This window comes from Erinaceus europaeus, chromosome 5 (assembly GCF_950295315.1).
Source record: "Erinaceus europaeus chromosome 5, mEriEur2.1, whole genome shotgun sequence".
Classification (NCBI taxonomy): domain Eukaryota; kingdom Metazoa; phylum Chordata; class Mammalia; order Eulipotyphla; family Erinaceidae; genus Erinaceus; species Erinaceus europaeus.
In genome coordinates, this window is record NC_080166.1 from 124991019 (window position 1) to 125013552 (window position 22534).

General features: G+C 48.0%; 1 protein-coding gene across 1 annotated transcript in view; it reads right to left on the reverse strand.

Moving 5' to 3' along the window:
- The window catches only part of ABCC4 (ATP binding cassette subfamily C member 4), a 274755-nt gene extending 259380 nt beyond the window's left edge, over positions 1-15375 (reverse strand). The window contains exon 1 of the mRNA XM_007526845.3: positions 15157-15375. Within this exon, the coding sequence (XP_007526907.1) occupies positions 15157-15230 (74 nt within the window). The 5' untranslated portion in view covers positions 15231-15375. The remainder of the gene's footprint in view (positions 1-15156) is intronic.
- Positions 15376-22534: the final 7159 nt, after the last annotated feature.

The following is a 22534-nucleotide window of genomic DNA, read 5'->3' on the forward strand; positions in this document are numbered from 1 at the left end:
AATCCGCCGGGAATAGAGGAATGGCACAGGCAAAGTGCCTCAGGAATGAATAACACTGGTGGCAAAAATATACAGAAATAAAGAGTGAGGGCCCACAAAGTCACTCAACATGTTACGCACATGGTCGGTATGTCTGTCAGGAGCCTCCAGAGGTCCCAGGTTTAATTCCTAGCACCACCATAAACTAGGGAGTTGGAGTAGTCAGACTGTCAGCAGCTCCCTGAGTTGTGTAAACAGCTCTGGAATGCTGTGCCTTGGGGCTTTATTTGGAGTTGGGGACAACCTTTGGCTAGAGGTCAAGCTCCTTTTGAAAAGGGCAGCTCCAGGGGCAGGGTGGTGAAGCACTGGGCTAAGCACACATAGTACAAAGCCTAAGGCCCCGCAGAAGGATCCCAGTTCGAGGTCCCAGCTCCCCACCTTTGGGTGAAGCAGGTCTGCAGGCGTCTTATCTTCTTCCTTCTCTATCTATCTCTCCCTGCCATCTCAATTTCTCTCTGTCCTACCCAAAAAAATGGAAAAAATGGCCACAGGAGCAGTGGATTCGGAGTGCTGGCACACAGCCCCAGTGACAACCCTGGAGGCAAAAAGAAAAGAAAAGAAAAGAAAAGAAAAGAAAAGAAAAGAAAAGAAAAGAAAAGAAAAGAAAAGAAAAGAAAAGAGCAGCTCCCATCCGTTCTGCCTAGAGAGGAGTTTGGTCTTAACTCCTGATGTGACATGGAAGGAGCCTCTGCGTTACTCTGCTGCTCTTGGCTGGCAAACACCTTGCTGTCTACTTCTCTTACCTGTGTCAGGTGTGTGGGGGTGGGGAAGAGCTTGGAAGTAGCCTACTGGTAGGATGAGAGAGATCTCCATGGATAAATCCTTTACTTCCTTGGAGGCACCGGCCCCAACTGCCCCTCCCCTCTTGCCACCAGAAGTTTCTAGAAAGGGAAAGGGGGGTAGGTGGAGGTGGGGATTCTTTTTTCTTTTTTTATTTTATTTTTATTTATAAAAAAGAAACATTGACAAAACCATAGGATAGGAAGGGTACAACTCCACACAATTCCCACCATCAGAACTCTGTATCCCATCCCCTTCCTTGACAGCTTCCCTATTCTTTATCCCTCTGGGAGTATGGACCCAGGGTCATTATAGGGTACAGAAGGTGGAAGGTCTGGCTTCTCCCAGCCTGCCTCTCTTTCCCTAGTGGGGAAGGGCTCTGGGGAAGCGCAGCTCCAGGACACATTGGTGGGGTTGTCTGTCCAGGGAAGTCTGGTTGGCATCATGGTAGCCATGAGGTAAGGTTTCTTAAAGGGCCACATGCATCACTTTAGGCTAGCCTGTGTCACTAACACTTGGGACTTTTTTTTTTCCTGCTCAGTTTTCCATTTGTCTTTATATTTGTATGTCATTAATCATGTGCAACTTTTCTTTTTCAATTCTCCTGATGCTGTTGCACTGGTCTCTGATTTTTTTTTCTTTTGTTCTATTTTTTAATCCTTGGTTCTCCTACACCTCCATTTTTCTTCCAGCTCTTTCCCCAATTACTTTTTTTTCATCTTTATTATTTGTATTTAATTATTGGATAGAGAGCCAGAAATCAAGAGGAGAGGGGGAGATAGGTAGAGAGACAGAAAGACACCTGCAGCACTGCTTCACCCCTCCTAAAGCCACCCCCCTGAAGATGGGGATGGAGGCTTAAACCCAGGTCCTGTGTGTTGTAACACGTGTGCTCTGTCAGGTACACCACCATCTGGCCCCTTTTTTTTTCAATTCCTTTCTGGTTTCTCCTCTCTGAATGTCTCTGCTTCCCACACCTGAATATCTCAACTTGGAGCAAAAAAGCCCCAACCACAACAGAAATAACAACAACGGGGCAGCACGCCAATAGGGCATGCACATCCCACTGCACAAGGATGCGGGTTCAAGGCCCCCTCCCCACCAGCACTGAGGGTTGAGGGAGGGGGAAGTTTCACAAGTGGTGAAGCAAGGCTGCAGGTGTCTCTCTCCCTTTCTGTCTTCTCCTTCCCTCCCAATTTCTCTGTCTCTATCCAAAAGAAAGAAAGAAAACATTTTTAAAATTATAAAGAAGAAATAATGATAATTAAAATAAAACAGGGTGAAAAATGTATCTGCCTAGCCGCCTTGTTCTCCCCCAAACTGACGGCTGTCAAACCCTTGCTCTCTGTGTGTGAGTTGGCAGTCATGCTCCCTGGGATTTCTTCCTGCTGCACCGTATCCTTCCTGGAAGGGCTTCACAGAAACTGCCCCCCACACCTCTTACAGGAAAGGAGCCCCTCCCCAGGAACTTTGGGCAGGAGGCAGCTCAGTGAAACCCCTCTTCTGAAAGCTGTGACTTTCTTTCTCCAGTGGCTCCTAGCAGAGCTGACCAGAGTCCATGAGACAGAGCAAGACAGACACAGAGGGAGATCCGAATACGGCTGACTCAGGAGGACGGGTTTTGTGTTTCAAATACGTGTTTAGGGGGCCAGGGAAACAGCCCAGTCTGTTAAAGCATCAGAGGGCCCAGGTTCAATCCCTGGGACTCCCTTAGCCAGAGCTGAGCAGTGTTCTGATCCTTCCTCTCTTTCTCCATTTCACTCTCTCTCTGTCTTTCTCATAATAAATAGATTTTTTTTAATATTTTGTTTGTTTATTTATCTGGTAGAGACAATGAGAAATTGAGAGGGAGGGAGAGATAGACAGAGAAACACCTGCAGCACTGTTTCACCACTAGTAATACCTACCCCCTGCAGGTAGGGGCCAGGGACTTGAACCTGGGTCCTTGTGGATCACAACATATGCGTTCAACCAGGTGCGCCACCACCTGGCCCCAACCAATCTTTTTTTTAATAAATAAAATATAGTGGGTCTGGTGGTGATGCATTTGGTTACATGGTTGAGCATATATGTTATAATGCATGAGGTCCTGGGTTCAAAGCCCCAGACCCCACCTTTAGAGGGGTAGCTTCAGAAGTGGTAGATCAGGGCTGCAGGTGTCTCTTTTTTCCCCTCTCTATATCTGCATCTTCCCTCTCCATTTTTCTCTCTCTGTCAACAATAGAAAGGGGTAAAAAATAAATTTAAAAAAGGCTGCCAGGAGCAGTGGATTAATCATGCAGATACCAAGGCCCAGTAACAACACAGAAAACTTCCTTTATGGGGGTTAGGTGGGTTAAGCGCAGGTGGCGCAAAGCGCAAGGACCCAAGAACCGGTGTAAAGATCCCAGTTTGACCCCCGGGTTCCCCACATGCAGGGTAGTTGCTTCACAGGCGGTGAAGCAGGTCTGCAGGTGTCTATCTTTCTCTCCCCCTCCTCTCTCCATTTCTCTCTGCCATATCCAACAACGAAGAACGTCATCAATAACAGTAATAACAACAAGGCTACAACAACAAGGGCAACAAAAGGGGGAAAAATGGCCTCCAGGAGCAGTGGATTCATGGTGCAGGCACTGAGCCCCAGTGGAGGAAATAACCCTGGAGGAAAAAAAAAAAAAAGAAAGAAAGAAAGGAAAGGAAAGGAAAGGAAAGGAAAGGAAAGGAAAGGAAAGGAAAGGAAAAGAAAGGAAAGGAAAGGAAATTTCCTTTCTAAAGTTAGAAGTTCCTTTCTAAACTTCTAGAGTTGACTTAGAAAGGAAGTAAAGTCAGGGCCATTGGGGAAAAATGGGGAAAATGTATGTGTATGTATAGATACAGATAGTCCTAGAACCAGCCCATATCTGTCACCTAGGGAGAACTACTGCAGCTTCCAATGGAGCGGATGGGGACACAGAACTCTGGTGGTGGGAACCATATGGAATTACACCCCTATTACCTCACAATTCTGTAAATCAATATCAAATCACTAATAACAAATTTTTTTAAAGAGAAAGGTTTTTTTATCACCAGAAAAAAAAAAGAGCCTGGAGCAATGAAAATGCACATGTGTCAAGCTACAGTTCCACAAAATAAAAAAAATTTTGAAGGAGAAAACAAGGACTACTTTCTATTCTAAAGGGAGTGTGGGGGAGGACCTGGGTTTGTCTGAGCACAGAACCTCTCATTTTATCTCTGAACACTGCCTACAATGAGGATTTGCAGAGCAGTTTCTCAGAAAGAAAAATAACTTTGCGTGCGCGCGCGTATGTGTCTGTGTGTGTGTATGTGCGCGTGCGTGTATGCGTGTGTGCACGCATGTGTGTACGTGTACAGGGATCCAAGAGCAAGCTCAGGGCCACTGGGGTCTGAGTGAAGCCCAGCCTGAAAGAACAGAACAGTTCAGCCCAGGCAAGCTTCCACCGAGATGGGCCCACCTGGTGCTGAAGAACCAAGAGCAACCGTGGCAAGTGGTGTCATTTCTTGTTTGTCGTTTTCAGTGTAAATACAGAGAATGAAAGAGACCACAGCACGAAAGCTTCCTGCAGCGCGATGGGAGCCGGGCTTGAACCTGGGTCAAGCACATATCAGAGCAGTACATTATCCAAGAGAGCTATTTTGCCGGCCTGTGAGTGATGTCATTTCAAGAGCGACCACCATGCCTGGGACAGAATTCACTCCAAGGGGGGATTGGGGACCCTGGATGCAACTCATACAAGGCTGGTGAGTCTGGAATGAGCAGGTGGGGCCAGCCAGGTGGCCCACCTGGGAGGATGCCTGCCTTCCTGTGCATGCAGCCCGGTTCAAGCCCCCAGCACATGGGAGTACTACAGACATTTGGGGGGAGGTTTGGCACTGTAAGGTGGGGTGTATCTGTCTCTCTGTATCTTTCTTTCTAGCTGAAAAAGCCTGTCGCAAGACTAAGATTAATAGTAGTGGTAGTAATAGTAATAATAATAATAATAAATATGGGGCTAGGCAGTGGCACATCTGGTTAAGTGTACACATTACCATTCACAAGGTCCCTGGGTTTAAACCTCTTCTCTCCACCTGCAGGGGGGAAGCTTCATGAGTGGTGAGGCAAGTGCTGTAGCTGTCTCTGTCTCTTTCCCTCTCTACCTCTACCTTCCCCTCCTCCTCTCTCAATTTCTCTCTCTCCTATCAACTAAAGAGAGGGAGGAAACAAAAGGGGGAAAAAATGGCAGGCAGGAGCAGTGGATTCACTATCTAGGCACCAAAGCTGTGATAATCCTGATGGCAACAAAATAATAATAGTAATAGAGAAAGTAGTTCTGATAAATGACGACCAGAGACACCAACTCCAGTTCACCTGACTCATTCACCCTGAGCCCAGCCCGGGAGGGTCCTGCCGGCTTGGGAGTGGAGGCTAACTAACTAACTAACTAACTAACCAACCATGGAGCAGCTGGCTGTGACCCGACACCTCCACTGTCTGGGAATCTAGTCCTTCTAGGCTCACTAGACCTCGGCAAACACAGAAGTGTTCTTTATCTGCAGGAAAGACAGGGGGAAATGGTAATTTCCTTCTCTGCAAGACAAAGGGAACCTGAAAGATTTCACCCTGGCTGTCCTGCCCTGCCACCACCACCACCTAGTATAAATAAATAAATAAACAAACAAACAAACAAACAGCAAAATGGTTATGCAAGAGATTTTCATGCCTGAGATGGTTATGCAAAAGATTTTCATGCCTGAGGCTCCGTAGGTCCCAGGTTCAATTCCCAGCACCAACATACAGCAGAGCTGAGCAGTGCTCTGGAGGTGGGGTGGGGTGGGGTGGGGTGGGGTGGGGTGGGGTGGGGTGGGGTGGGGTGGGGTGGGGTGGGGTGGGGTGTGTGTGTGTGTGTGTGTGTGTGTGTATCATTAAAACAGAATAAAACACTTAAAAGTAAATAAATACATAAAGCTAAAATTGTAGGGAATATATTGTATCTTCAAGGTTTTTTTTTTCCCATCTTGTAGAAGGGGATGCCTTTGCTGTTTCCATTAAGAAATGGATACATCTTTTTTTAAAAAAATTAATGTGGGAGTCAGACAGTAGCGCAGCAGGTTAAGCACAGGTGGCGCAAAGTGCAAGGACTGGTGTAAGGATCCCGGTTCGAGCCCCCGGCTCCTCATCTGCAGGGGAGTCGCTTCACAGGCGGTGAAGCAGGTCTGCAGGTGTCTGTCTTTCTCTCCCCCTCTCTGTCTTCCCCTCCTCTCTCCATTTCTCTCTGTCCTACCCAACAACGACGACATCAACAACAACAATAACTACAACAATAAAACAACAAGGGCAACAAAAGGGAATAAATAAGTAAATATTTAAAAATACATTAAAAAAACCACAAGTTCAAAAAAAATTTTTAAATGAATGTATCTCACAATCTTGTTAATCACTATTAAATCACTAATAAAATAAATAAATAAATGGTTTTAAGTATTTAAGTTCAACTTAAAGCAGAAGCTACAGAGGTCAGGAGACAACTCACTAGTAAAGCTCATACACTGAGATGCTCAGGCAGCCCCAGTACCACACCAGAGTACTGTGCACAGCACTGAGGGGAAGCTTCATCAACAGAGAAGCAGTGCCGTGGTGTCTCTCCTCTCCTTCTGTTTCTTTCTAGTGGAAATTGTAAGGAAGAAAAAAAAAGTCTTCCAGGAGCAGCCTCTCTCCCTCTCCATCTCATTCCTCACCCTCCATCTCAAAAGGAAAAATTATCTGGTCAGCAAGAGCAGTGGAATGGCGCACACACTAAGCCCCAGCGATATCCAGGTGGCAAGAAAAATTAACTGATTAACTGAAAGAATTCCAGATTTCCTCATCCACTAGCCCTCAGAGGTAATGAGTCTAAGAGGTAAAGAGGGTAGACTCAGAAATGAGCAAGTACCTTCCTTCACCTACTACAAGCATGTGATGGATTTGGGTATTTACTTGCTGATCACTCCCTGGTGGACACAACTCTCAATGTTTTACCTGTGTCTGGGCCAAGGAATGCCCTCAGCGGCAACACTTCTACCCATTTAACAGATGCAACCAAGGTCAGATTGGGAAGAGGCAGTGGTTAGTGTTGGACTTCAAAGCATAAGATCCTGTGTTCAATTCCCGGCATGGTATGTGCCAGTGATGCTCTGATGTTTCTCTCTCTCTCTCTCTTTCTCTCTCTCTCTCTCTCTCTCTCTCTCCTGGGCTTTTGGGGTGAGTGGAGGCACATCTGCCCACCAGCCTATGCCTGTAAGGCCACCAAAGGCAGCCCAAGGTTCTCAAGTGAGCCCTGTCTTCCAGCTCACTGACTACGGGAACTGACATGGGAAGGCCCGCTGCTGCTCCTGTCACCTCCAGCACATGGTCCATGGTGTGTGAGGCACAGGATTCTCAGGTCACACTGCGGTGCCCGGTGTAAATTCAACCTGTAATATATATATATAATGCTTGCTTATTCATTAACATGGCAAATGGAAAGAAGGAGAGAGGATGTATGTGTTCCCTGCGTGAGCTCTGAACTCCTGCAGGCTGGCCTGCTGATACTGAGACTGCTAACAGGTAGGGCCAGGAAAATTCTACACAGTCTCAGACCCCCCCCCAGCCTGGGCTCTCACAGCTGGTCACCACCTCCCTGCTTTAGTCGTGGCCACAGCAGTACCCGCTGGGGCTCAGTGCTCACAGAGGTCATTTAGAAATACATATGTCCTCTCTGTGTGTGTCTCTCTCTCCTCTCTCTTCATTCACATCCTTAGAAAAGGAACACTAGGTTCCCTGGTTCCATTCCAAAAGTTAGACAAGGAAGAAGACTTAGGAGCCGCCCAAATGACAGATGATGACAGGCTAAGGATGTAACAGATTAAACACACAATACACAATGGGATACAATGAAGCTTTTTTAAAAAAACATTATTTATTTATTCCCTTTTGTTGCCCTTGTCGTTTTACTGTTGTAGTTATTATTGTTGTTGTTATTCATGAAGCTTCCCCACTGCAGCTGGAGAGCAGGGGCTTGAACCTGCATCTTCACACAAGCAGCGTGTGAGCTCAACTGCGTGTGCCGCCACCCAGCCATTCTGCTTCATTGTTTACTTCCTAATGGATACTCTTTGTACCTGATTTCCTAGTAGGTGCTGGTTTATAGTTTAAGAGCTATGATACTTGCGGAAATTGCCCAAATCCATCTAGTTAAACACCTAAGGGAGAGCTGAGGAACCGTGAACTCGGCAGAGCACTCACAGTACCATGTGCACCAGGACCCGAGTTCACGCCCGTGGTCCCCGCCTATGGGGGAAGCTTCACAACCAGCGAAGCAGTGCTGCAGGTGTCTTGCACATTCATATTCTCTCCCTCCCTGCTTAGATCACTGCTTAGCTCCGGCTTAGGGTGGTGCTGGGGTTTCAATCCAAGACTTAGGTGCCTCAGGACATGAGAGTCTCTTTACAGAAGAGAAAGTTAAGACAGCCTCCAGCTGAAACAAAGAGACATTTGGGGGTCTGCTGGTGAGGAATAACAAGGATAACAGCACCCGAGGGATTCTCGAAATGGGCCCCATAGCCCTGGTTAAGAGCTCGGTGCATGGACTTCCCTTGTTCACTATGTGTGCACTTAACCCCAGCGAGCCACCGCCCAGCAACCGACTTGTTTGTTCACCAGAGCACTGCTCAGCTGTGGTGCTGGAGGCTGAACCTGGAGTGTTGAAGTCTCAGGCATTGAAGACTTTTGCCCAACCATTATGCTGTCTCCCCAGCCCCAGTGCATAGTTTCCACCAGGTCACAATAATAATACTGGGCGAGGGCCTAATGTTGCCAGCCTTCACGCCGTGAGCTGCACTGGGCCCTTTCTGCCTCTGTCCTGCCATCATCTTTCCCAGAGCAGAGTCTCCAGAGAGCCTGTCTTGACAGCAGTGACAGTATCCACAACAGCACCACGGTGACTTCACTCTGTGGATCGCCCCAACATCAGGACCCAAGATGCTCCCCAAACCACCCCCTACACAGGACTCTGGATGCTGAGAGGGGCAGAGGAATGCAGACAGCAGGGGTGTGGAGCCCCCAACCCTGAGAGTCCCAGGGTGCATGGATCACCCTACTCATTTCCAGTAGTGGGAGAGAGAGGAAGGTTTACTCAATAAACCTTGATGGGAAAATGGGGGGTGGGGGCAGAGATTGAGCTTATCTTATTCTAGAAGATAATGGAAAAAGGAATTGAGAGGGGAAGCTAGAAGGAAAAAAAATGCCTCTAGAGATTCAGAGGATGCAAAGATTAAAAGGAAGGAAAAAAAAAAAGACACCGCAAAAGCAACAGAAAAATTGAGAGAAAAAAAGCTCTAACCCCTAATTTCACCTGCTCTATCACCATTTTAAAATTTCTGTTTATTTAACAATTTGTCCTGCTTTATATCTTACAGCCTTTTAGCCACCAAGCTGCAGAGGCTACCATGATGCCATCCTGACTTTCCTGGGCAGACAACTTCACCAATGTGTCCTGGAACTTCACCTCCCCAGAGCCCTGCCCCACTAGGGAAAGACAGAAGCAAGCTGAGGGTATGAATCCACCTGCTAACACCCATGTCCAGCAGAGAAGCAATTTCAGAAGCCAGACCTGCCACCTTCTGCACCCCATAAGATACTCCCAGAGGGACAGAGAACAGGGAAGCTTCCAATGAAGGATTGGGTAGTGGGAACTGTGTGGAACTGTACCCCTGTTTGTCTTACAATCTTGTTAATCATTATTAAGCCACTATGAAAAAATAATAATAATTAAGCTCAATATGATTAATGATCTACAAATTTAACCACTTGGGACAGAACTGTAAGACAAATGGAAAACTGGGGGGTGGTGGGGAGGGTGGGACTGTCCAAGCATTAGTGAGATAGGCTAGCCTAAGGGTAATGTGTGTGGCCCTTTAAGAAACCTCACCTCGGGAGTCGGGCGGTGGCAGCAGGTTAAGCGCAAAATCGCCAGGACCTGAGTAAGGAACCCAGTAAGGAACCCAGTTCGAGCCCCCGGCTCCCCACCTGCAAGGGAGTCGCTTCACAGGTGGTGAAGCAGGTCTGCAGGTGTCTGTCTTTCTCTCCTCCTCTTTGTCTTCCCCTCCTCTCTCCATTTCTCTCTGTCCTATCCAACAACAACGACATTAATAACCACAACAATGTTAAACAACAAGGGCAACAAAAAGGAAAATTAATTAATTAATTAATTAATTTTTTTTAAAAAACTTGAAAAAAATTTTTTAAAAAAATAAAGAGACCTCACCTCTACCTGTTCCCCTCTCCCTTTCTAGAAGCTTCTGGTGGCAAGAAGGGAGGAGGGGGCAGTTAAAGCAAGAGCCTCCAGGGAAGTAAAGGATTCATCCTTGGAGATTTATTTTATCCTACTACCAGGCTACCCCACCCCTCTGCCACACACACAGAGAGAGATAGAGAGATAGAGATAGAGACAGACAGACAGACAGATAGATAGACAGAGGAGAGAAAATCAGGAAGCAGCAGGGTAAGCCACATTGCACATCAGGAGTCAAGATTGCACTGCTGTTTATAGCTAGAGGGTAGGGGAGCTGCCCCTTTCCAAAGGAGACTGACCTCTAGCCAGAGTCTGTCCCCCAACTCCAAATAAATCCCCAAGGCACAGCAGTCCATTGCTGTTGTTCCAGCCCAGGAGATTGCCTACTATCTCCTGTCTACTCCTCCTCCCTAGTTGATTTCCCTATCTTCTTTCCTGACAAGCTTGCTCTTTCATCTTTATCGCTTGGCTGCACAATCCTGCCCCAGCAGAGGAGAATTCATCATCGACCTGGTTACAAGGTATTTCAAAAATACAAATGCCTCAGGAAAAACACAAGTGTTGATAGCTAATTCAAAGAAACACAAAGAGATGTGTTCGAGAGAGTTTTCATCTCTGAAAGTGGAATAAATTCAAAGGTTGATGTTACTTTCTTTTTTAATTTTATTATTTTTTTTATTTATTTGTTGGACAGAAACAGCCAGACACTGAGAAGAAGTGGGAGAGAAATAGCCCTGCTTCACCATTTGTGAAGCTTTTCCCCTACAGGTGGAGAGCGGAGGCTTGAACCCTGGTCCTTGCACATTTCAATGTACACTCAACCATGAGTGCCACCGCCAGGCCCCTGGATGTTACTTTTTGAACTGCTGACTTGGGGGAAAGATTATATTACTCACTGCTCAGAGTCAGCATTGAAAGAAGCACACAGATTGCTCCTAAGAAGGCAAATTGGTTCAAATCCTATTGGAGAGCAATCCGACCTGTCAGTAGATACTACACTTGAGGGAATGTGGAAAATGCATCCAGCAAAGGATAAGATGCACCTCAATTTATGGGCAGAGAGAGACATGCACTACAACCACACATAAATAACCCGTGGACGTGGACGACCATTGTAAAAGACTGCATTCTCACTGCCATCATGAATGCCGCTACTACATGCCAGCTACAGGAAAGTAAACTAAAGAAGACTCAAAATTACTTCGTTTGTGTCAATTATTATAAACTGCACGTGTGCAAACGTACGTGCACACAGACCTACAACCTAAACCATCGGCAGGTGAACTGGGCTCATAGAAGTAACCCTCCTCCTCTCTTTTTTCTTACATCCCTTGGAATTTCTTACAGAAACAAGAGAGAAATGTATCATTCTACAGAGCCGTCAATTACCAACAGCCATAATAGCTGAGTCTCCTCTGAGGGGCCAAGTCCAAACTGTGCTCTGAAAGTCAACATCCCGGTAAGGTCAAATGCATCAAGGTCCACAGCTAGCTTATTGGCAAGATCTGGACAGGCAGCTCCCCACCAGTTCACTCCTTTAGAATACAGGTGAAGGGCTGGAGAGACGACAGTACAGTGGTTAAGCACAAGAGTCTCATGCCTGAGACTCCAAGGTCCCAAGTTCAAACCCTGGCACCGCCATAAGCCAGAGCTGAGCAATGCTCTGGTTAAAAATATAACAATAGAAGTAGGGCACCAAAGTAAAAACCCAGTGGTGAGGGGTAGGCATGTAGCTTCCTGGGCCAGTGGGGGGTGGGAGTGGGCGGGAGGGATGGGTCACAGTCCTTTGGTGGTGGGAATGGTGTTTATGTACACTCCTAGCAAAATGTAGACATATAAATCAGTAGCTAATTAATATGAGAGGGGGAAATCAATTGTATGTCTCAAAGTTTCTCAAAAGACAAACTGAATCTTTTTAATATATAGGCTATGTATTTGATATGCGGACTCTCTCAAAAGCCTAGACCAAGTAGATTAGAAGCTTCCAATAGCACAGCTATATACAAGATACTGGGTACTGTCCAGCAAACCATAACAAAGGGACTTTTCAAAGTTAACCCAATTAACAAATAATGTGATGATAATATTAACTATTGAGTGTCTTTTTGAACCCTAAGACAGCAGGAACCTCACATCTTCACTATAGAGCCCCTACTTCCCCCAGTCCTGGAACCCTTGGATAGGGCCCACTTTCCCGTATGCATCTCCCAATCCAAACCAAATAACATTGCATCTGCCGATCACAACCTAACCAAAGCAACGATTGCTACCTCAACATGCTTCACCTCAGAATGTATCCAGAGACTTCACGTGTGGAATGACAACCCTTCAGCTTCATTACTCGGGTGAGACCCTTCCTTTAATAGTACACTCTAATTTCATCTCAGGTAGTTCACTTTCTAACAAAGTCCCATAACCTAGATATACACCAGTTTCTGTGAGAGAGAGCTTATGTGCACACGTATCCATAAACTACTGCAAAATATATACCTGAAAGCAGGACTACACTAGAGTTTGCAGTGAGTACCTCCCTAACACTTCCTCTCCACTATTCCAAGCTTGGGATCCATGATTGCTCAACAAATTGTTTGGCTTCATATGTTAACTCTGTTTTCAATCACCAGGTTCCAGATGCCACCAGGATGCTGGCCAGGCTTCCCTGGATTGAAGACCCCACCAATGTGTCCTGGAGCTCAGCTTCCCCAGAGTCACACCCTACTAGGGAAAGAGAGAGGCAGACTGGGGGTATGGATCGACCAGTCAACGCCCATGTTCAGCGGGGAAGCAATTACAGAAGCCAGACCTTCTACCTTCTGCATCCCTCAACGACCCTGGGTCCATGCTCCCAGAGGGATAGAGAATGGGAAAGCTATCAGGGGAGGGGGTGGTTTATGGGGATTGGGTGTTGGGAATTGTGTGGAATTGTACCCCTCCTACCTTATGCTTTTGTTCACTAATCCTTTCTTAAATAAAAATTTAAAAAAAAATATATATATATAACAATAGGCTGGGGGTATGGATCAACCTGCCAGTGTCCATATTCAGTGGAGAAGCAATTACAGAAGCCAGACCTTCCACCTTCCGCACCCCAAAGAGAATCTTGGTCCATACTCTCCGAGGGATAAAGAAAGGGAAGCTTCCAATGGTGGGAATGGAACACAGAACTCTGGTGGTGGGAACTGTATGAATTACACCCATTACTCTACAATCTTGTTAATCATTATCAAATCACTAATAAAAATTTAACTATATATAATAACAACAATAACGATAAGAGCAATAATAATGGTGGGGGGGACAGCATAATGGTTATGGAAACAGACTCTCCCTCACTCATTCAAGCCCCAGTCAATCCTTGCCTCTCATTTTACAGAACTCTCCTAGGAGGTGTGCAGGAGAATCTGTATTTCTAACCAGCTCCCAGGTGGTGTGGAAGCAAGAGAACTGGGTACCAACAGCAGCCCCTAAAGCATGGAAATAGACAGCTGGGAGCCTCGCCTCCAAAAGGTACTTCCTCTGAAAGCAAAGGTGTGTTGGGAATAAAATAGTCTTCTTCAGGCATTTCAGGACAGCTGCTGCAGCCACTGGCCCTACCACTTACTGGCTGTGTGACACCAGGCAAGCTGTAGGATCTCTCTGGGCTTTCGTGCCCTCAAAGATAAACTTGGGGCTGTCTTTCTCTTTGCTCTCCTTCTGGGAAACGGAGGGGTAAAAAAAAAATAAAAAAAAAAAAAAAAAAAAAAACAAGGACTCCCATCCAGTCATCTAAGAAAAGTCCATCCCACCCCAATTCCAATTTCCCAGGCAAAGTTTTTAGTTTTTCTCCCCCACCCACCCACAAAGAGTTTGGGGGAGTTCCAGACCCCCGCAAGAAGTTAAGAGGTTTGCCCAACTTCATTGTTATTCTCAGGGACCACACCCAGATGCTCCAATTTCTAAGCATAACTCTTCTGAGAAGAAGGACCAAAGGACAATAAGATGTCCCAGCACCAAACTGAATATACACTCAAACCCAGATCAGCCAAAGCATCTCCTCAGGACCGACCTCCTGGGAGCATCCATTAAAAAGAATACCAGAATCCCTGGGAGACAGGAAGAGGCAGGAGCTGGGAACAAAAGAGGTGATAATACTGGGGACACAGCATAACGGTTATACAAAAAGACTTTCATACCAGAGGCTCTGAGGTCCTAGGTTCAATCCCCAACACCAGCACAAACCAGAACTGAGCAGTGCTCTGGTCTCTCTCACATTAAAATAAATAAAATATGGGGGGGGGGGAGAAAAGACTTTACAGCCCAGCACATGGGATACAGCCCAAAGGCTCACCCCACCAAGATAAACCCTGGGCTGCTGGCGGGAGAGCTCTGGAACCTGTGTCTGAGCCATTTCTGTGTTTCGTAAAATGAAGTGAACTTTAAGAGTAGGGAGGACCAACCCTCATCAGGACCACGGGTCCTTTTTCCAAAGGCTAGAAATCCTGAAAAGACCACACAGAAGGCAAGTGTCACCCAGGAGACTGACGGGAAGGTGGGAACCCACTGGGCAGCTGACAGTGGAGGCTGGGAGGGGGCGCTCACTGGACTCTGAAGGAAGCTCAGCTCAAGTGGGGGAGGGGGGGGCTTGCTGCAGAGCTGCTCGCAGAGGGAGAAAAAGGAGGGTGCAGAGGGAGAAAAAGGAGGGTGCAGAGAGCACGAGGGAAGCCAGCCGAGCATGGCGTGGGGTGGGGTGGGGGGCGGCTGTCGCTTCTCGCTGAGCAAAGGAAATGAACGGGGTGGAGGGCGGAGATGCCCTCTGGGCTCTGCCTCTCGGTCTCCAAGTCCCGCTGCATCTCCCGGTGAAGAGGACGCGAGCGGAAAGGTGGGGAGACCGCGCGTCCCCGCTGTGGGGGAGGGGGCTCCGCGCCTGCCACCCCCCCAGCCCGTGCGCTCCGGGGTCCCCAGGAGACCCAGGCCCCTCGCCAGGCGACCCGCCACCCCCCTCTCCATGCACCTCCCCCCAAAAAAGCGCAGGGGCGACGACGGGGCGTCGCGGCAGCTGCGGGGACCCGCTCACCAGAAGAACACGCGCGAGCAGAGGTTGGCGCCCCGCAGCGGGTTGGGCTTCACCTCCGCGTACACCGGCAGCATCTCCGGCGGCTTCCCGCTGCTCCCGGAGGCGCGGCCGAGGATGCCTGGGCTGCGGCCACCGCGCGGGGCAGCTCGGCTGGAGCCGGGAAACACCCGCTTCCGGGAGCCGGGCGCCGGCGGCACGCCCCGTCCCCGCCCCCCGAGGCCACCTCCGGGGCGCCGGGGACCTGCCGCCAGGAGAGCGCGCTGCGCGCCGGGTCACACGGGACCGCGGTGGCCCAGAGCAGGGGGGCGGGTCCTGCGTGCTGTTGGGGTGGGGGGTGCGGTGGGGGGAGACCGCGGGGGCACCGGGGGGGAGCTGCAGACTGAGGGGGGGGGCGGCCACGTGGCACGGAGGCGCCCACGTGCGAGCACCTGGCTGCAACTTTGCCCGAGTTGCTGCTCCCCGCCCGGCCGGTCCCCGCCCACGCACACACACCCTCAAGGTGGGAGGAGGAGGCGCCCGTCCTGCTCGCCCCTGCAGGGCGAGATAGACTGAGAGAGGCGGTCCTCCCGCCCCTATAGGGAGAGATAGAGAGATGGTCCTCCCGCCCCTATAGGGAGAGATAGAGAGATGGTCCTCCCGCCCCTATAGGGAGAGATAGAGAGACGGTCCTCCCTACCCTATAGGGAGAGATAGATGGTCCTCCCGACCCTATAGGGAGAGATAGAGAGACGATCCTCCCGCCCCTATAGGGAGAGATAGAGAGACGGTCCTCCCGCCCCTATAGGGAGAGATGAGAGACGGTCCTCCCGACCCTATAGGGAGAGATAGAGAGACGGTCCTCCCGACCCTATAGGGAGAGACAGTCCTGCCCGCCCCTATAGGGAGAGATAGAGAGACGGTCCTCCCGACCCTATAGGGAGAGATAGAGAGACAGTCCTGCCCGCCCCTATAGGGAGAGATAGAGAGACGGTCCTCCCGCCCCTATAGGGAGAGATAGAGAGATGGTCCTCCCGACCCTATAGGGAGAGATAGAGAGATGGTCCTCCCGCCCCTATAGGGAGAGATAGAGAGACGGTCCTCCCGCCCCGGCAGAGAGAGATAGAGAGACGGTCCTCCCGCCCCTATAGGGAGAGATAGAGAGATGGTCCTGCCCGCCCCTATAGGGAGAGATAGAGAGATGGTCCTCCCGACCCTATAGGGAGAGATAGAGAGACGGTCCTCCCGCCCCTATAGGGAGAGATAGAGAGACGGTCCTCCCGACCCTATAGGGAGAGATAGAGAGATGGTCCTCCCGACCCTATAGGGAGAGATAGAGAGATGGTCCTCCCGACCCTATAGGGAGAGATAGAGAGATGGTCCTCCCGACCCTATAGGGAGAGATAGAGAGACGGTCCTCCCGACCCTATAGGGAGAGATAGAGAGATGGTCCTCCCGACCCTATAGGGAGAGATAGAGAGACGGTCCTCCCGACCCTATAGGGAGAAATAGAGAGATGGTCCTCCCGACCCTATAGGGAGAGATAGAGAGACGGTCCTCCCGCCCCTATAGGGAGAGATAGAGACGGTCCTGCCCGCCCCGGCAGAGAGAGAGAGAGATGGTCCTGCCGGCCCCGGAAGAGAGATAGAGAGATGGTCCTCCCGCCCCGGCAGAGAAAGAAGATCGCACAGCCCGACGCCTGGAAAAAATGAGAAGAGAGGAAATAGACTAGGACGAGAGGGAAAAAAAGAGGGAGGGGGAGAGAGAAAGAAAAGAGTGGGAGAGAGGAAAATAGGAGAGAAAAGAAGGAGGGGGAAGGAAGAGAGAGAAAATGACACTAGAGAGAGAGAGAAAGAAGAGCCTGCGTCTGCAAGCTGCCCGCTCGCCTGGACTCGCTGCCCTCAGCTGGACCTAAGAGCCGCGCTGGGAGGTTCTCCAACCCTCCCGCCCAACGTTTGACTTCGGCCAGCTCAGCGGCCAGCTCAGCACAGACGGTCTTTGTGGAGCTGCAAGACCTCCGGGAAAACAAGAGGATTAGGAGAGCTGGGCTGGTTCTGCAGTGTGCACGCCGGCTGGGGAACTCTGGCGCCCCTGCACTGTGAGGAGGCACGCGGTGCACCTTTACGCAGCCCTCTGAGATCAAGAGAGCGCCCTTGTTTCCCAGTTTTGTCTGCGACCTCGGAGCCTCACAGATCAGCTGTGGCAAAGGCACTTGATGTTGCAGAGCACTGCCTTGGACCTTGCTGGGGGAACCTCCTGTCTTTTTTTTTTTTAGCAGTGCCCTCTGATAGAAGGTCTGAGTACCCCTATTTTACACTTGAGGAAGATAAGGCTCAAGGACACAGCCTGTCCGGGATCTTTGAGTGAGTCTGTCACTGGTGAGACCTGATTTGGAGCTTCCTCGGGTGCCCTGTGGTGCCAAGGCTCCAACCTGGGCCACTCACGCTGCACACACTCTAACTGGGTGATGCCAGCTTTTGCATGAACAGACACTCCTTTTTTATTTTTATTTATTCATTATTGGATAGAGACAGAGAGAAATTGATTGGGAAGGAGAGAGACACCTGCAGCCCTGCTTCACCACTTGTGAAGTTTTCCCCCAGCAGGGGGCCCAGGGCTTTGAACCCGGGTCCTTGTGAACTATAGTGTGTGTGCCCTTAATCAGGTGTGCCACCGCTGGGCCCTAAGACACTCCTTCGTGTTCACTGAAGCCAACAATCCAGGAAGGAGTTATTACTGAAATCAATCTTCCTGCGCTCTAAGGAGTGACCGGTTATAGGGGAGAGAGGTGCCCGAGTGCAGAAGTTACAGGGGACTGAGGATTCCTTGGGCAATAACCTCATCTAACATTTTTCTAGTAAAAAAGCCTAAAATCAGGTCACCTCTATTATTTGAAGAGACAGGCCCTGAAGGAATGGAGTGGTGGTGCTTGAGTCTCCAGTCATTGCCCTTTTGTTTTCTTATTCTTTTTTTTTAAGGTATTTTCATTTATTTGAATCTTAATGAGAAGAGAGAAAGATACAAAAAGAGACCAGGAAGGAGCTGGGTGATGGTGCACATAGTACTAAGCGCAAGGTCTCACGCAAGGATCCAGATTCAAGCAAGCCCCTGGCTCCCCACCTCCGGATCTACAAGGAGGATGCTTCACAGGAGTGAAGCAAGTCTGCAGGTCTCCCTCTCCCTTTCCCCCTCCCTCTCCCTCTCCCTCCCCATCTCCCTCTCCCTCCCGCTCCCTCTCCCTTTCCTTCTTCCCTCTCCCTCTCCTTCTCTTTCTCCTTCTCCCTCTATATCTCTCCCTCCCCTCTTAATTTCTCTCTGTCCTGTCCAATAAAATGGAGGGGGGGATGGGCACCAGGAACAGTGGATTAGTAGAGTCCATGCCCCAGCAAAAACTCTGGAGGCAAAAATAAATAAATAAATAAAGGAAGGAAGGAAGGAAGGACCAGAGCACTGTTCAGCTCTAACTTTTTCTGTTGCTGGGGATTGAACCTGTGGGCTTGGAGCCTCAGGCATGAAAGTCTTTCTGCATAACCATTCTGCTGTCTACCCAGTCCCCCTTTTGTCTTCTATATACTATTGTATAACAGAATACTGTCAGTTTGCCAAAAAAAAATCATAAGCAGAGCACTCGGAGTTACTAAGGCCACCTGCCCATCTATAATCAGGCAGCTCTGATGTTTGGGAGCAGGGCTTCAAGGTTTCTCACTAGTAAATGATGTGTGAAAAAAGATCTGAAAATAGGTTGTTTAAATGAATGAATGACTACAGCACTGAGTGAACCAAATCTTGGAGTCCCACACATAATTCTTTTTTTTTTATTAGTGACTTAATAATGATTCACAAGATTGTAAAATAACAGGGGTAATAATCCCATACAGTTCCCACCACCAAAGTTCCGTGTCCCATCCCCTCCATTGGAAGCTTCTCTATTCTTTATCCCTCTGAGAGTATGAACCAAAATTCTTTATGGGGTGCAGAAGGTGGAGGTCTGCCTTCTGTAATTGCTTCTCCACTGGACATGGGCACTGACAGGTGGATGCATACTCCCAGCCTTGTTTCTATCTTTCTCTAGTGGAGCAGGGCTCTGAGGAGGTGAGGTTCCAGGACACACTGATGAGGTCGTCTGCCCAGGGAAGGCAGGTTGGCGTCATGGCAGCATCTGCAACTTGGTGGGGTTGGCTTTTCCTTTGTCCTTCTCAGCTCCTTTTTGCTGATTTACAGAGGAGTTACAATATGCCACCATGACTCCTTTTTGCCCCCTTTTCTATAGTCTATCTCCTGCAGGCCTGGGAATCCTGGTCTCGCTTAGAATTCCCAGGATTTGAATTAACTTTTTTTTTCTTTTTTGGAGAATCTGTCTGGTTTCTGCCTTCAGGCTGCCATCTTGACTCCACCCTCCCCTCATAATTCTTTTTCTTTTTTTTTCAAATATTTATTTATTTTCCCTTTTGTTGCTCTTGTTGTTTTTATAGTTGTAGTTATTATTGTTGTTGTTGTTGATGTCACTGTTGTTGGATAGGACAGAGAGAAATGGAGAGAAGAGGGGGAGAGAAAGATAGACACCTGCAGACCTGCTTCACTGCCTGTGAAGCGACCCCCCTGCAGGTGGGGAACCCGGGGCTTGAACAGGGATCCTTATGCTGGCCCTTGTGCTTTGAGCCACGTGCGCTTAACCCACTGTGCTACCGCCCGACTCCTTCATAATTCTTTTTTAATAGCATTTTATTGGAGGTGGGGCTAGTGGTTTACAGTACAGTTGTTGACACATGGGAACAATTTTTTATCTCCCCATGATAGGGGTCTGCAAAGCACTCCTACTCCTGACTCAGGTTCTTAACCAATATCAGTACTGCCCCTGTTTCACGAGACTCCTTTGCTTTGGTGCAATACATCAAACCCTGTCCAAGTTTTACTTTGTGTTTTTTTTTTTCTTATTTCTCAAGTTCCACCTATGAGTGAGATCATCTGGTATTCATCCTTCTCTTTCTGACTGATCTCACTTAACTTAATTCCTTCAAGCTCCACTCAACATGAAGCAAAGGAGATGACTTCATCGCTCTCAACAATCACATAATATTCCATTGTGTGTATCAACTTTCTTAGCCACTCATCTGTCACTGGACACCTGGTTTGTGCACACCTATGTTCACAGCACCACACATAATCCTTGAGTTTGTCCTTGTGACCATCTGACCAGATCAGCAGCTTCTCCCCAGGTTACAAGTTCAGAGTGCTTAGAACTAGATCACTTCATTCAGCCTTGCTGACTTCTCATGAGCCTTATCTAAAATGGGCTTAAGGATGCTGTCTAACAAATACTGTCTTCTTACCTGTGAAATGAGATGAATACATTTTAGAGAGTTAATATCAGGCTAGGGAGATAACATGATGGTCCTGCAAAAGCCTCATGTTTGAGGTTATGAGGTCTCAGGTTCACCATAAACCAAAGCTGAGCAGTGCTCTGGTCCTGTCTGCCTTTCTATCTCTGTATCTCTCCCTCTCATTAAAATAATTTTTTTTATTTTATATTTATTTTATTTATTCCCTTTTGTTGCCCTTGTTGTTTTTTATTGTTGTAGTTATTATTGATGTCGTTGTTGTTGGATAGGACAGAGAGAAATGGAGAGAGGAGGGGAAGACAGAGAGGGGGAGAGAAAGACAGACACCTACAGACCTGCTTCACCTCTTGTGAAGCAACTCCCTTGCAGGTGGGGAGCCAGGGGCTCGAACCAGGATCCTTACACTGGTCCTTGCGCTTTGCGCCACCTGCGCTTAACACGCTGCGCTATCGCCCAACTCCCATAAAATATTTTTTTTAAGAGTTAATATACAGCAATGTGATTATAGTTGACAATAAGTACATGTGCTTGAACCTTGCTAAGAATAAATCTTGGGTGTTCTTAACATAAAATAAAAAAAGAAATGGTTAGGTGTGAAGTAATGGGTAAGTTAATTGTCTCGGCTATGCTGAATATTTTCACAATATATACATATATCAAGGTCATCAATATATATACATTCATACCTCCATATAGTTGGAGGAAAATTCATTAAAGAAAGCTTTACTATATAGAAACATTTTTATAGATAAATGTGTAAGAATGGCAAAACACTGACAATTTTCAATCCCTGGCTGATGGAGACCTGTTATACTATTTTCTTGATATTTTATGTGGGTGTTCTCCAGAATCTCATCCCTCTCAGTGATGGTGCAAAAACAAAAGTTCCTTGTCACAAAAGTTCCAGGCCCAGGTGGAACTGGGGTTCAGAGCCCTCTGGTTACTTTCCTCTAAATTTCCTTCTCTGGGAGTATGGGACCAAAATTCTTTTGGGGGTGTAGAAAGAAGGAGTTCAGTAAGAAGATTATTCTTTAGTTACTACCTGTCAATGTGAGCTTGCTCAGATGAGACAATCTAGAAGCCTGAAGAATCAGCCTTGCCCTTCTTGAACGTTCTCAGTGCACCACCCTAGGTTGCCCAGCCCTGGCAGTGCTCAGATGCCAGTTCTACTTCAAAGATCAAGAATCTGCTAGCTAAAGTTACAAATCTAGTGACTTACCCCATCAGACTACCCAAGCCACTCTCACTAGTCCCACAACTCTCTTAGAGCCATCACAAGCAGACTTCAGGCTGCCAAAAACACCCAGTCTCTCAAAGATCTTTGGAAACTTCTCCAGTTCTTTTCTTTTGCCTTTTCTTATTTTTCTTTATTTTAAACATTTTAAAGAATATTTTTAATTGTATTATTTAGTATTGGCTAGAGACAGAAATTGAGAGGGGAGGGAGAGAGAGTGACACCTGCAGCTCTGCTTCACCGCTCATGAAGCTTTCCCCCTGCAGGTGGGGACCAGGGGCTTGAACCTGGGTCTTTGCGCACTGTAGTGTGTGTGCTTAGCCAGTTGCTCCCCTACCTGGACTCTTCCAGTTCTTTCCTTAATATTAATTTGGTATTTAGAAAAGATATATGGAGGCTGAGGGTAGATAGCAATAATGGTTATGCAAAGAGACTCTCATGCCTGAGTCTCTGAGGTCCCAGGTTCAGTACACTGCATCACCATAAGCCAGACCTGAGCAGTGCTCTGGTGAGAGAAAGAGAGACAGACAGAGAGAGAGAGAGAGAGGGAGAGAGGAAAGAACGGAGGAAGGAAGGAAGAAGGAAGAAATAGAGAACCAGTGTAGACAGAAAACTAGACTGGGGCAAGTGGTGTTGCAGCTGGTTAAGTGAACACATTACAATGCAAAAGGACCCAGGTTCAAGCCCCTGGTCCCCACCTACAGGGGGAAAGCCTCACATGTGATGAAGTAGGGCTGCAAATATCTCTGTCTCTTTCTCTCCCTATCTTCCCTCCCCCTCTCAATTTCTCTGCCTCTGTCTAATAATAAGTAAATAAAAATATTCAGAG